Below are 15,295 nucleotides of genomic sequence, written 5' to 3'. Positions count from 1 at the left end.
TTGGAGTGGATCTTCCGATATGTTTTAGGCAGAGTAGAATTGAATGCAATAGGATCGTGGTGGTCTTAACACACCATTAAGGGAATAAATGTATGTAATAGAGTGGGAGAGAAAATGACTGGTGGCAACGATGGACTGCTGGTTGTGCTTAAAGCTTAGTCAGTGGGGACCCGAATGCTAATTCCTGTTTCACTGCGCTCCCCACCCTCCACACTCTTTGCTTCTTCCAGGACATTTAATTTCTCTTTCTACGAGCAGTTGCTCTGAGACGGATCTGAAGTCAACAGATTTCTATTATTGCTCAGGGCCTGGTGGGAAGAAGTTAGCGGTGGCGAGGAAATGGGAAAGTGGAGCATATTCAGAGTTTGTGGTGGAACAAATTATTCCTCCTTGTAGTTACGTGAAACCTTGGCTAAAAACATGTCCAATTTTCGCCCTCACAGCAGACGTTAGTTTTCAGTTAATTGTTAAATTAATTAGTAAATGACAGCCTTCCTATATTCGTGTCATATTTATTAAGATTTATAACTCAAATGGAGCCGTTAGCAAATGTAAGCGGTGTAGTGGTCCGTTAATTTATTCCAGCTCCTGCCTATATCAACACCAAAATTTCATAACTTACACATAAGAAACGTTCTGCCTTGATCTGCAACCTGGTCTAGAAAGTGTATCATTATCCTCTTGGTCAACTTTCAACTTGGTAAGGGAGTCAAATCAACTGCACGTTAATAGGTGAGTTGGAAATTGTGCAAGAACAAAGCAAAGAAGCAAAAAGGTACAATAAGAACTGCGATCCGGTTTAATCCAAGGAGAAAGACCTGATTTACCCAAGTTTGATTAACTATCGCAGGTGGCCTGGTTCCAACCGTACTTCAACTCGACGGAGTTTTTCAGATCCCAGGAACGCCAAAAATAACTGGCGCAGATTTCTCCAACATTTCGTTAAAATTATCTGATTATTGGCCACATTAAGATTTTGTAAAATTGTACTTTAAAATCGAAACTCGTTTTCGGATTTCCCAAAAGTCAATTAATTTTTCGAACAATATTTTCTCACCGGGGCCTGTGATAAATCACTCACTCTTGTCCTGGCCGAACAAAATCAATGGAAGCCCGCAGATTTCAAATCCCACCAAAATACAATGGAGCTCGTCCAAATGTAAAGGGAAGTAAGAATTAAGGTGCTAAAGTTAAAAAAAGTTTCCAATGATCATTGACCCGGGCTATGGCAAGGCATCAATTTTAAAAAAGAGGTCCATCTCCCGCTTGTGCTTTGATAAATTGACCTGACTTGGGTAATGACGTCCCATCTGTACCCCAGGCCCAGCGTTTATGCACAAGCAATTGCTATTTCCAATCGTGGTAATACAAGATAATAGAAGGGTTTAAGCTGTTCAAAGCCCACCACCTTACACAATATCTGTAATAATATTTCTCCACTGTAGTATGTGATGGTTACCTCTCTCACCCCACAGTACAAACGGTGGAACTAGATGGGTCATATTCCCTAACATTGATAGTTTAGCAAATAAGTAATAAAGGAACTTCTTACTTTAATATGAAATTGACGATTTATTTTACAAAACGCAACATCATCAAAATATATGAAATATGAAGGCAAATAAATCTAACCAGCCCGAGTGTAAGGAACAATACAGAGTGTTTTGCTGATTTCGCTTTTTAGCTACGAATTTGTGTGAGTTTGTTTTTCCTCTGTGTAAATAAGTAATGTTTAGCTTGTTGGTTTCATGGCGGGGTGAGAGATGCATGTCCTGGAGCCGATGTGAGCAGATGTACATGATTGTGGATGTTCGCATACCACCAGCCATAAATTATTTTTGCTGGATAGTCGAGGCAAAGAGCCTTGTTGGAAATGTTCGTCTCTATGTATGGGTATGATATTAGATGTTTAGGTACCCTCCTGCACCTGGATTCGACGCCCTCCTCTTTTGTACCAGGCAGCGTGAATGCGAGTCCGTCTAAATATTGCCAGAGGTCAGGGCTGCGGTTTGAGGTGAGGGAGTAGAATGAGGGGGTAGAATGTGCTCTCGCTGTCACCCTAAAGAGTCTCTGTTTAAAAAAAAAGTAACAGCAGACACTGACACTGAACAGCAGCGGTGTATATAATCACTGCCCTGCACATTAATGTGTTAACTGTGTCTATGCGTTTCCTAGGCATTTCTAATATTTGTCTTTGTACCTACCAGCTATTTACTGTCTGTTCGGAGGGCTGACACATATTAAAGGATTATTTTGCTTTCTTATAACCTAGGGATTTCTTCTGTATTATGCATGGCTTTTACTTGCTGGGGGTTTGGCGAATCGCTTCCTGCTATTCTCTGATATCTGATTCTCTTAATTTAAGGATTACCTTGTTGTTATATCCTTTCTGATGGATTACCTGCAGGAAAGGCTTTGTCTGCGATATGTCGCTCTTGGATTATTTCTGCTTCTCATATCTGTAATGTTAGGTTTGAATTACCTGATTCTCTTGCCTCCAACACTATTTCTCATTATTATTTTCTAACCCATAAGATTGTTTTCATTATTACTATTTTACTGAACACACTGCCCGATGATGAACATCTTCCTCCTTGCACTATAATTTCTGATTTATTCAGGGTTTTCGCTTCCCGCTCGGAATTCGGCTTTGCACACCAATGTCTCATTTCTATCCATTTCCAAATTCACACTCCATTTGGATTATTTTTCAGGGTTGACTTTACTCCAAAATGAAATTGTTTATAGAACTGTAAATATCAGTTTGGACCCCATTTGGTTCCAGGCAGATACCATGTTTGACATTTTTATTTCCTTTTGGTTCTTACCTGCCCAGTATCTTGCTAACGCAGCCGTGGCTCACTCTGAGCTGTCTGGAGATATCACAGGGTCTCACTCCTTGGTGGGCCAGTTCCACAATTCGCTGCCGGACAACATCTGGGAGAGGGCGGCCATTCACAAACACACCCCCAAGCTGATTCACCCCGCCATGCCCTGTATACAATGCACAAAACAGAGAGAAAGAAAAGAAACGCTGCAGCTATACGGTTGGCACTCCCCGGCAGAATTATCGGTAATGTACGGGCTAGCAAATAAATATGGGGAGAGGAGTTCAGAACCCACTGTTTTACACGGTCGCCGCAAGATACGATTGGGATGGGGTGGGGGCCGAGTCGGGTGGACAACGGTTTTGGAATATAAGACATGGGCTCGAGAAGTTAGGAGAAGGTCAGTGGGTGAGCAACCCGCCGCATTTGGTTAAAAAGGGGAACAGTTCCAGGGAGGCAAGGACACGGCAGCTTTCTGGGACACCCCTCACATCACGTCCACACGCTCTCAACCAACAACTGCCCCTCAGGTTCACTCCATTGGATTATAAAATTAATTAAATATAGGCCAAGACTATGTACAGTTACTGTTGGCAGCTTTGAAAATGCACAGGAAGCATCGTTGCTGTGAGGCTGAGAAACGCAGATGTTCACTGAAAGTGAAAATGACCCACTGAATTCGGAACAGAAAACGCGCCCCTTTCGATGAAACTTCAGCTTCCTGTGGCTCGGAGATCTGTGGACAGATATTCGTCCCGATCACAGTCTTCTGGGAACAAAACATGTTCCTTTTGAGTAATCGGTTGCTGAATTGTGAACGGCTGGATTCGCTCAGCGAATGTAACCAAATATTTAATATTTACCATTGGGTTAGAGAGGTGGCTCACAGTATGTTTTTATCCTCAGGCAATAGAACATTTCTGCCGCTTTGTAGAATGAGAAATGAAATGATAAATTCTGATTCGGGACGATATTTTTTCAAATATTCCAATTTGGATTCAAATGAATTAAAATACGCCCCTAAGTGGTAATAAATGAAAATCGGCAACAAAATTGTTTTCGGGAAAACTTGGAGTGTTTGACATAAATCCTCCCATATAAACCTCACGGGTTGTTTTTATTAGTCTGTGTCACAGCCGGAGGGAAGGAAAGTTATAACAAGAATGGATTGATACCTTCAGCACAGGGGTAATCTACACCGGGAGGTACTTAGTCTCTTTCGTTGCTACTTTTACTGGATTTTGCACTAAATGAAATTAACGCTTTGCTAATGAGATCAAAATATGTATTACTTCCGTTTCGTTTTCAGTGAAATGGTACATCAACAGTCTCTGGAGCAGAAAAATGCTCACTTCTAAATTCGCAGATTTCTTTTTTTTCAAAAAATAATCATCCGATTGCACTTCGATCGGAAAATTCCCTGTCAGTTCCCAGCTTGTGTCGAAGATTAACGCTTATTTTAAAACCGCACACAATGAAACTGTGGTTATTTCCTATTACGAATGGACCGGATTAAATATATAATTCGGTCTTGAAATACATTAACACCGAATAGCAATCTGAAATACATGACTTCGCTAACAAGATCTCTTCCTAAAAATCAATAATATTTGTTTCGATCTTTAAAGTTAGTGTATGCGCAGTTGCTCCACATCACTATGTTGTAACAATTTTAAATCGATATATTTTGTTTTGTCGTCTGAGATATAAAATCAACCCTCTTTTACACTCTGTAAACCTGGCCAGAGGTGGCATTCCTAAAGTAGGTCTAGATAGACCCTGGTACAATATGATTAGTTCGAGTTGAGAAAGCATCTGTTTACAAGCTGTAGGTATAATAACACTTAACACACCGTGATAGGATGTGTCATTTCATATAACACCGACCAAATGGACAAGTCCCAGCCAACTCTGTCAACCAAAACAAACGTGCTGGAGATTTCGTTGTCGCCCAACTCCATCAATGAAGACTTTCACTATTTTATCTCAGCTTATTATTCGCCACATACAACAATAAACGTAATTTAGATAATGCGAAACGAAACCGTTAGACGTCGACCCTATTTATTGCCTTGGTTAATACTCTTTTGCAACTTATTGGCAACTGAATAATTTCATTTGGTTCAGGAATGTCAATTATCTTCTACGAAAGCCACTGACGTTCACGATAAACATTGTTCATCACAAAAAGCAATAATACCGTGTCTTATTTCCGTAAAGGTATATATAATTAAGATAATACTATAATTGGGTCCTCGAATGTTGCTGTTTTCTATTTAATTATGAGAATTAAATAAATCGATTAATTAACTCGCTTTTAATTCAGAAAATCAGGAATGATAGTAAAATTAGACGTGCACGTGTGAGTCGGTTGTGATTTTCAGCAAAGCACGTTCCCTTTCAAGGACTTTGCGCTGCTCCGGGTCCAGGGACATCTGAACATCGGTCTGTGAAACCGAGTGCTCCGGCACTCCTCACACACTCCCACCAGGAACCGCCACACGAGCCGGGGAAGGAGCTGCCTACTTACTATGCATTGCTGCAAACGGGTCGTGCTTACAGTGGATTTCCATGAAAAGGCGCAGCCGGTCTTCAACTCCGAGAAAACCCTCGATTTTCTGGTCTGGATTTAACCCCTTCACCTATACTCCCCAAAACAAAAGAGGGTGAGCAGCGCCCCACGCAAACCCAGAAGAAGCTCTCGATCCCAGCCACTAAATTGTAGGTTTTACAGCTTTGTGATCCTCAAGGTTTCAGACGGATTGTGCAAGAAACGTGAAAGTTAAGTTTGTCAGATGCAATGCAATGCCCCCAAAAATGAATCCAATTGTTACTCAGTGACAGCAATGAATTTTAACTTCGATATCGTTCACACCCGGAAAAAAATCCTTTTAAAATTCCAGCTTCTCTTTTTTGGCGTTTTCCTGTGCAATTTGTCCGCTGTGTGTGTGAAGGCGGGTTCCTGTTTCCCCGGAGTGCGCTGGCCCCCTGCTCTGTATTCAGTCGCGCTCAGTCTCCTCCATAGTGTTTAAATGTGGCTGAGCCCACAGTGATTCGGCGCTGATTCGCCCGAGGCTCAGCCCTGCGGGGATGGCGCACAGCCCCGGCCGCTGCCAATCACATCACCACCAGCCACTCAAGCACCCTTCGCCGCGCCCATCCACCAATGGCACCAACCATCCCAATGTCGTGACCAATCTCCGTGAGGGCTGCTCGTTCATTCACCAATAACCCTTATCCCCATCTGCGAAACTGAACCAATGGCATCGACTTCATTTTCAACGTTCACCAATTATCTGCAAGTCATATCGATGCACGGAGCGGTCGTTTTAATAACTTGTTATCTCATACTGTATTCCGATTGGGCCCTTTTGTTAAACCCTAGAGGAGCGTCTCTCTATTAAAGGGAATTCATTCAGATGTCCAAAGCGGAATCTAATTTTTCATTTGAATAATTTTAGACAATTATATTCTACCGCAAATCCTTTTTGCTTCTTTTTTGTTTATATACATAAGTCGTTCATTTCTATTCTAAGTTAAGGAGTCTGTAAAATTCCCGTGCCTGAATTCAGTGGTAGCACCAGTTAAAAAAAGCAATGTAAAAGTTGACACTTGCGGCTGAACGATATTAGCTAGATTAATAAAACAAACCAATTGCCTTACGGCAAAATTAAGATATTATTTGAAAATTGCTTATAAAATTATTCTGGGAAAGGACTAACTGCAATACTCCTAACAGTAAAGCGTCGATTTGTATGTCAATTTATATTGTCCAGATAGGATCTTAAGTATTTTGTTTTAATCTCTGACAGTGTATAATAAATCTTTTGGAAAGCTTTAGTCAAATTATCACTGTTTGGGCAGTTAACAGGTGTCCTGTATTTACAAAATGCTACCCGTCCACTTTTCCTGCTGTGTTATTTATGTGGAATGTACCGAAAATGTATGAATAATTTCCTGAACATTTATTGAACATAAAATATTTGTTATATTGATGTTACTTCGGGAAACGTCAATTCTGAAGTCTTGGAATTTATGAAAAAAATCACTCCATGACGAATTAATGTAGTTCCATTTCCATGTTTCAAAATACACTATTTTAATAGTCAGTCACACAGACTTATTGTAATTGTGGTTAGCGCAACTCCGAAGGGCCCTTTTATTGTTGAAACTATACCTGCAGCTGCAGACCACCTGCGAACTGACTTGTTTTCTGCACGTGCACTTGCACACATGAACATCTATATTTACACGCAGGGATTTATGCAGTGGTTATATTTGCACACACGTTTGCACTTATTTACACAGCGTGTGTATTTTTTTTAATTTCTGGATGCCATGCTTTATTTGTATTGGAGCTGTTAGATAATTTCTGGACGATCTTGTTTTAAACAATTACCGTAAATTACCACGATTATGTCCTAAAATCGTTCTATCTGTGAATTCTACTTTTCAAATAAACAACAGCAGCAATTTAACAATGCATAGAAAGTATAATATTTATATTTGTATCCGGCTGCTAAAATTATAGCCGAAAAAGTCGCTTTGCTATTTTGGAATTAAGATCGTCAAAAGATATTTTAAAGGATTTCAAAGTAAATGACAATAAACAAAAACATATTGACAACGCATTGATATTTCAAATCAGAAGTTAATCTATATTTGGCTTGCCATTAACCATAGTTGTAACTTACGTTCCTCATCAGACAATGGCTGTAGAATCGAGTTATACTGTCTACAGATATGTTAATGGTTGATCCGCAATTCTTTATATTTTATAAATACGCTAAAATATTAATGCAAGAAAAAGAAAAAAAGTCACCATTACAGCTGCGACCTGCTTGATACCTTTTTTTATTCAAATAATTTCACAGTTCTAAGGTACCTGAGTAATCATAAGTTTAAATCCATGTTTAGTTTAAATCCAGGTTACTATAAAGCGTTATAGGAGCAGAGTTGTAGGGAAAAGGCTGAATTTCTTGAGGTATTGAAAACTTTCAATTGAACTATTGGAACATAGTAAATGTTCGAGGCTGGATGTTACTGAACTGAAAACAAGTAAAAACCAGACGCACCCTTCAAATCTGAATAAAATGACTGGTGAGATATTGCAACTCGCTTGCAGGATTAAATATATTTTCCTTATTCTAGTTTGGTGTTCCTGAGCCCAAATCTTGAATAATTTTAATATTCTGGTGGCGCCCTTCGCCCATTTTAGTACTTTCGCTGAGGCAGTGTGTTTAGTTATCACCTGCGGCTGTGCCTAAATGATTTTCAACTTCGTTTTCACATCAGCAAGCTTGAAGTTTCTTCTCTAACAGCTATCTAACGCCAAACGTAAAGCGTTAGTGAACACAGTAAATAATTCGACAGTCACTTTTAACGTGAACTCTTCTAAAGTTATCTTTTTCAAAGGATTGGAAGCATGAATACAAGTAAATGTAAGCCTTTAATCGAGGCCTTGCTACCAAGCTAGCTTACAAACGGATCCGAGTGGTCTACGAAAAGGCATTATTTTCTCCATTTTTGTGCCATTTTTTCGCCAGACCTTCATGCAGTGTATTGCAGAAAGAAGCCCATTTCTCTCTAAATCGTAAAACGCCTTCGTGTCACAAAGGCATTTAATGATACCACCAGTCAAGTAAAACGGTAATGGCCTTCAAAAAATCCACGTGGTATCAAAAACAAACAAGTAGAGATTAGCTTTTCTATTTCAGTTGCATTGGCCGCTCATCTTCCTGCAGCTGTGAAGAGTGAGGCTCAAGTTCTGTCCAAATTTCACCCCCACAATCAAACTCCTTGGCCAACAGGTGCAGGGAGAGAAAGCGGCAGGATGAAGAGATTTGTCGCTTGAATGCCTTTGGACCGAGCTAAACTCTCCATCCACAGGTCCAGAATGCGTGAGATTCAATGGGAGGATCATCCTCACTGCTGAAATACTTCCTTGGATCCTGTGATGGTTCTGGAGCAGGACCGAGCGGTCTCAGCCCGTCTGCGCGTTCGCGGGATGAAATTATATAATTGGCGGGACAAACTACATTATGAGTTATTTTATTTGCCATTTATATCACCCACTTGGAATAGACAATGTGAGTATGTTGTATTATTAGTAATCTCCACCGTATCTCAGCTCGAGTGAATACAGCTGCTCCATAAATAAGAAAATCGCTATACTTCCCGAACTATCTCCAGATAGTTCCTCTTATACAAAGCAAAATCAGTCGAACTTTTCTCCATCACACAAGGCGTTTTCAAGTGTTGGAAAACATTTGACGATTTTTTAAAAATCCCTAAAATTTTCGGTTTCAATTGTTTGAGCTCTGTATGCATTTAACCAAATCGTTTCTCTCTAAACTCCACAATAGTAATTAATTAAAACCGTTCTATAATTAGTGATTTAAGTCAGTGATTTCTGACATTAAATATTTTGAATAACAGCCCACGGGTGTTGGATCATTGCTGGCAAAATCTCAAAGAGCAATAGAGTATTTTTTCATTTTACGGGTTTAAATCTATCCCTTCAGGAGAGGCTGGTGTTCATATCGGAAGTATGTTGGGTAAAGGCTTCGCATAATTTTCCGAGCATAAACATTGACTTTAATGTTCCAAATATCCTACAGAAAATTGAATATGTCGAAGAAAATGTAATTCTAAAAATCACGGAAATAGTAGCAAACAAGCCTTTCTGCCCCGGTTTTATTGTTGCTGGGCACGCACAAGCAACGGCGGCAGAGAGGGTGGGGTTGGGACTACCCCTTTTGTGCTGCGGGAGGCCATATAACCCTCATCGCAGCGGAATTAGTGTCCCCCCGAGTAGGCACTGGATACTCATCACGGAAGATCGATATATGAGACAGAATATACAGTCAATGGTGTCAATAAGAAAGCATTCCAGTCTGTAAATAAACGTGCATGGAGTCTAGGATGGGTTCTGATTGTCAAATGTCAGAGTTTGTTAAAATTTTCAATGATTTGGGGAAGTTGAGTTTTTATTTATTTTATCGGTAATGGTGGCAATACTGAATTTGTTTCCCATCCAGAATAGCAGGTTGGGTTACTGAGCAATTTCGCAGAGCAGTTCAGAACTAAACTCCCGGTTGATACGGTTCTGGGGTCGTACATAGGTCTTACGTGAAAGTGGGTAGCTTCCACCCTTAGAAGAAAAATAATGAAACAATTGTAATTGATGACAATGGTCTGTTCTTGAACACTTCTATTATTTTTATATCGAGAGATTAAATAATCTATTTTTAAAGCCGTCTTAAAATATCAGCTCAGCTGGTCCCAGTCACATATGTCTAGATCATTGAATTGCAAGGTCAATAAGTTCTAGCATTAGAATAGGAGTAGGCCATTGGGTTGTTCAATACGACCATGGTTAGTCTGCTTCAATGCAATATTCCCGCTCTCTTCTCATATTCTTTGATGCCTTTTGCGTCCAGCTACTATCCCATCTCCCCACAAACCCATGGCAAACAAAAAGCAAAAGAAATAGAGGTGCTGAAAATCCACAAGAGACCCAGGCTGCATCTCCAGAGAGAGAAACGGGGTTAACATTATCAATTTAATGACTTGAAGGTCGTTGACCTGAAACGTTAACACTGCTTCTTTCACCGCAGTGACTGCGTACCTTGACTGTTTCCAACATTTCTGTTTTTTGAACCGCTGACACTCCAAACGCTCATATTCAAACACAGCATTAATATTGCGTCTTAGCGGGGTGTGTGGGGGACAGTTTGTGGTTTTAGCCCGGAAAAGCGGCTGTGAGGTTCAGACTCCAGCTCAACGAGGGGCTATCAGATCGGTCTGCCTCCCCAAAAACCCAAACAAGAGATGTTTTATTCGACAATATGAACAACCTCGGTTTGTTTAGTGGATAGAATAATCGCAGTCAATTTGCATCTTCATTCTGTGGCAGTGGTAACCATGCGTGTGCATTGCCGGGTTAAAGGAGAAATCGGAAGAAACTGAGGTCATAAATATTGTATATTATTGTATCATCTTGAAGATCGTGGTAGGCGTGCTTAGTGGTAAAGTGTGGCATAAATTGGGAGTCAAGTTGGGCATCTAGTTCCAGAAGATACGAGCTAGAATTGTGCTCTTGTCTGAGGCACATTAAGCACAGAGGAAGTATAGCTCTAGCCGAGTTACTTTCAAAGATCCTTTGACTTCAGAAATGTTTCATTCAATGTTGACATTGTAACGGAAGATCAACACAAATAGATGGAGTAACTCAGCGGGACAGACAGCATCTCTGGAGAGAAGGAATGGGTAACGTTTCGGGTCAGACCATTCTTCAGATTGAAATTCTAACCTCTCTCTCTCTCTCTCTCTCTCTCTCTCTCGCTCTCGCTCTCTCGCTCTCTCTCGCTCTCTCTTTCTCTCTCTCTCTCTCTGGCTTTCAAACTTAATATGAACTTCCTAGGAACAATCAGCCATATTCGTATCCAAACATCTATCTTAGAGACCAGTTTTTAAATGCATCACTTCGAGTAGCGTACATTACAACTGTCTCTGGCATTACATTAGAGCTCTGAAACAGTTCTGCAAGGATGATTCTCGTGTCACTTTAACCTCAGATAAAATAATCATATTATAGGAATTTATGTGCGCAGAATATCTGAAAGTTAACCAATGCATTCCAGCCATGTAGGAGAAAATCGCACCCATCCTCCATGAAATGGGTCTTTGTCAATCTGATTTCACATTCCGGTGTACATGTGGCTCCAGTACATGTGTACTTTAGAATGAGGGGACGTCTCTTGCGCCACTTCCACTTTCAGTTGGGATGCACGGATCAAGAGAATCCTCTCGACTTTTCCTTTTAAACTCCCGTGTAATCGCTCACATTGGGGGAGGGATCAGGGTGAGAGCGATGGGTGGAATACAGCGCTAATGCAAAGCGGTACATTGGAACCTTCAACAGAGGACACCAACACACGCCAACTATAGATTGTCACTTTCTCTTCCCCAGTACCACCTCCCCTCCCCATGTTTCCTCAGACAACTCTCTCTCTGGCCTTCGGCACAATTTTCACCAGTTTTCAATTTACTTTCTATTATTCCTGCATCAATTCAACATGCCCAGTTTTCCCAAGTGCATTTGACTACGATTCTAGCAACTTTACTTGTCATTTTGGGGGGATGGATTATCGGAGTACAAATCAATGGCTTCTAACGCCTTCACTTAACGGTTTAAAGATTAGTGTCGCGAACAGTGTTGCTGTTATTAACTAATTAAAGGCGACCTTATTTTGATCGTTACACTTTGCATTGAGCCAATCAATAAACAAAAGTGAGTACTATGCGGAAGTAATATATTAAATTTCAGCAACACTTCACAAAACTGCCATAAATGTCAAGTGCTTGGTTTTACATGTTGCCTTCGAACGTCAGCACATTCCGACATATTAATACAAACTTAATTTGAACACAGATAGTTTCAGTGATGCAATTCACATCCCCGGTCTAAAATGAATCCGACAGACCAATGTGAGCGAGCGACTCAATAAATATGTCATTTCATTCCAAATTCTCCTGAACAGAAATATCTTTCTGTAAAATTAATCGAGATCCTTTATTTTCGCTAACCGAACCCTAATTAATTCAAAGTAGGAATTCAGTGATTACTGTTACAGTTACTAAAGAATTAACCCGCTTTAGTAATCAGAATTGTAATTAAACTTTGCTCGCAGTCAGGTCGCTCTTAGGGAGGCTTTTCCTGTTGTTGTTGTTGTTGTTGTTATTATTATTATTATTATCATTATTATTATTGGTGGGGATTCCGCACAGAGTTAAGGCTTAGATAATGGCCGCCCGCATTGGTTTCTGGTTGTTTATTTGTTGGCATGTATTGTTACCTCCGAAAAATATCGAAAATTTGCAGAATCATCTTAAAACAGTTACTCTTCTAACTTTAACAGTGAAAATGGCAAAAGTCCTATTGCAAGTCATTGGACATTTACCTTTCACCTTTGACAGTGGCTCTTGCCCTCGAATTCACTCAGATCTACACGAGATGCACGGTGCGAAAGATAAGTTGTTTCAACCACCAACGTGTACCTTTATATAACCTTGTTGGTATTGACTCCATGGGTCTGATGTTAGATCTCTGACCTGCTTTCCACTATTTACAATATTTCATATTGGGATCCAGTGGAACAGCGTAAAGAGGATGAATTATGGAAATAATTGTGACGGAAGGTAACACATTTATTGATTCTTTTTGTATGATATAGAGCGTACTTCGAGAGGTCTAGCTAACTCCTGTGTTTTCTTGCAGACTGGCAGGTGACTGCCACCTCAAAAATCGAATCTTCCTCCATCAAGAAACATATAAGACCATTGATTTAAGAGAGAGAGAGGCGCTAGGAATTATCTGTGAGTGTGAAGATGGCCCAAAATGTCTTTTTTAAATCTAAGCTGAGAGACCTGGTCTCGCTGGAAACTCCAACTCGCAACGCTTCCGCACAGTTTACAATATCTGAATCTACCTACGATTAAACGGCATGGGAAAATCGCAACCCCTTGCTTTCTTGCTTCCGCCCTAGTCTGGTATATATAGCTGTAAAGGAGGCAAAACGTGAAATTATACACTTAAAGGGGAGAAAATAGGCCCATTTTATTTCAAGGAACCTTGGCACGTTTTCACTCTTTTTCGGGTGGGTATGTGGAGGGGGGGGGGGGCGGCGGTGAAGAATTGGAGATAGCGGATAGTCGGGTGTTAAATGGGCTTCATTTCACAGAACAGTTTTTCTCCTTGCATCCTCAGGGACACATTTCTGCTGCAGGATTCCTGGACCGGAAATCTGGCGGTCGAAGACCCACTGAGTCTAGTTTGACAGAGATGTGAGGTGTGTTTTTTTTGGCCCCAAACTCAGTAATAGGAATTGATCTCCAATGTTTCATGTTGGAATCTCAATCAAAAAGTAACACCTGTCCCACGTACTTAAAATGCATCATTGCAAAACCAGACTATGTTAATTCAAAAGATATTTATCCTGTTAAGTGAACACTTTCGGCATCTGTTCTGAAGCCAGTTGTAGAAATCCTGATAATTACTTTTCAAGAATGCCCTACTTGTGTTAAGTAAGGAACAAGTTCCATGACGGAACGTAATTATTACATTCTAACTACTAATTTTATTTCCAACATTTGTGTATTATTATAGGTCAAGTAAAGCAGCCCTGAAAGCCAGCACAGTTCAAACAGTGTGCGACAGATACCTAGTTAGGGTTTATTTAATTTGAGATTATGCACGCAGATGATGTAAAGTTGATCATCAAAAGGGCAACTAATTAACTAAGAGGCAGCACCTTAAAACAGGCCCGACCACACCGAACAAGCGTGACTCGCACGTGCTGATACAAAGGCTTTCGACACTGTCATCTGTCAGCCAGAAAGCTGAAAGTAAACAATGATATAGATTATTTCACGGGTCACAGACGGGAAAAGCAGCTAATGTCCTAGAATGGCACAAATTCATTCTTGTGTCAGCCCGGCAACCAGTGCCCTTTATGATCGATAACTGGGCAGGGTCCTTTCGAAAGTTGAACTGGAGAAGGGTGGAGGGGTCAGTCAGGGGGTGAAGGGCGCAGGAACCCACACTCCATCTCTTTGTTTTCGATGATTCCACGTGAACTATGCGACAGATTTCAAATTAATACGCTGAGTACTTGAGGTCAATATGTGGAATGTTTTCCTTTATATTGACACATTTTGGATCCAGTCTGCGAATGGTCTATTCTGTCTCTTTTATTTTAACGCATTGTCATTGAAAGGAAGAGCAATCTGTCCTGTTAAAAGTAAATAAACTGACTGCAGGCGGCCTTGTGTTATTTTGAACAGAGGAAGGGGGCGATGGGCAAACCGTAATGATAACAATGCCAGCGATTACCGAATTACTTCGCTATTGGACTTCCTGCATTAAGAATTGGAAATCGGGTTGGAGTTTCATTGAATTACTCAGTTCTCTCAACATAAACTATCGCCTGTTATCGAGATAAAATATTTTAAAAGGACGAAGGGGTAAGAGCAGTTGATGGCGAAGACTGCGGGAAAATCTTTCGTTCTGAACCATAAGTGAAGTAATGGACGTTTGGGCTTGGGCTTGCAGAATGATGAACAAACCTGTTGAATTTATGTTTACATGAGGGGAAAAAAAGCGTCTTGCAATTCTCATAAACTCATACCCGTTTCACAGGCCCCCCCCCCCCCCCCCGCGCGATTTCTCGCTAACTATATAACCTGTTTCTTCCTCGTTGTTCTCAACAGTAAGATCTCAGCGTCCTGTGTTTAAGGTCGGTATCTCACGGCGGTTATTATTGGTAACGATCTAACGCGAATCAGTCATTGTTTTGCAGAATTAGTTGGGTCCACTGGTGAGATGAAACGCCGAAAACAATAAATTAATGTTTCACATTCTAAGTACAGAAGAAACAGACCACAAATGCAACTTTCCACTGTAT

General features: G+C 40.5%; 1 protein-coding gene across 1 annotated transcript in view; it reads right to left on the bottom strand.

The window, feature by feature from the left end:
• The window catches only part of LOC144592373 (paired box protein Pax-5-like), a 193,540-nt gene extending 188,139 nt beyond the window's left edge, over nucleotides 1-5,401 (bottom strand). Inside the window, exons 1-2 of the mRNA XM_078396932.1 lie at nucleotides 5,359-5,401; nucleotides 2,829-2,994 (exon numbers count right to left, since the gene is read on the bottom strand). Of these exons, the coding sequence (XP_078253058.1) occupies nucleotides 2,829-2,994; nucleotides 5,359-5,401 (209 nt within the window). The remainder of the gene's footprint in view (nucleotides 1-2,828; nucleotides 2,995-5,358) is intronic.
• Nucleotides 5,402-15,295: the final 9,894 nt, after the last annotated feature.

This window comes from Rhinoraja longicauda, chromosome 3 (assembly GCF_053455715.1).
Source record: "Rhinoraja longicauda isolate Sanriku21f chromosome 3, sRhiLon1.1, whole genome shotgun sequence".
NCBI lineage: Eukaryota > Metazoa > Chordata > Chondrichthyes > Rajiformes > Arhynchobatidae > Rhinoraja > Rhinoraja longicauda.
This window is presented reverse-complemented; position numbering and strand designations above follow the sequence as displayed.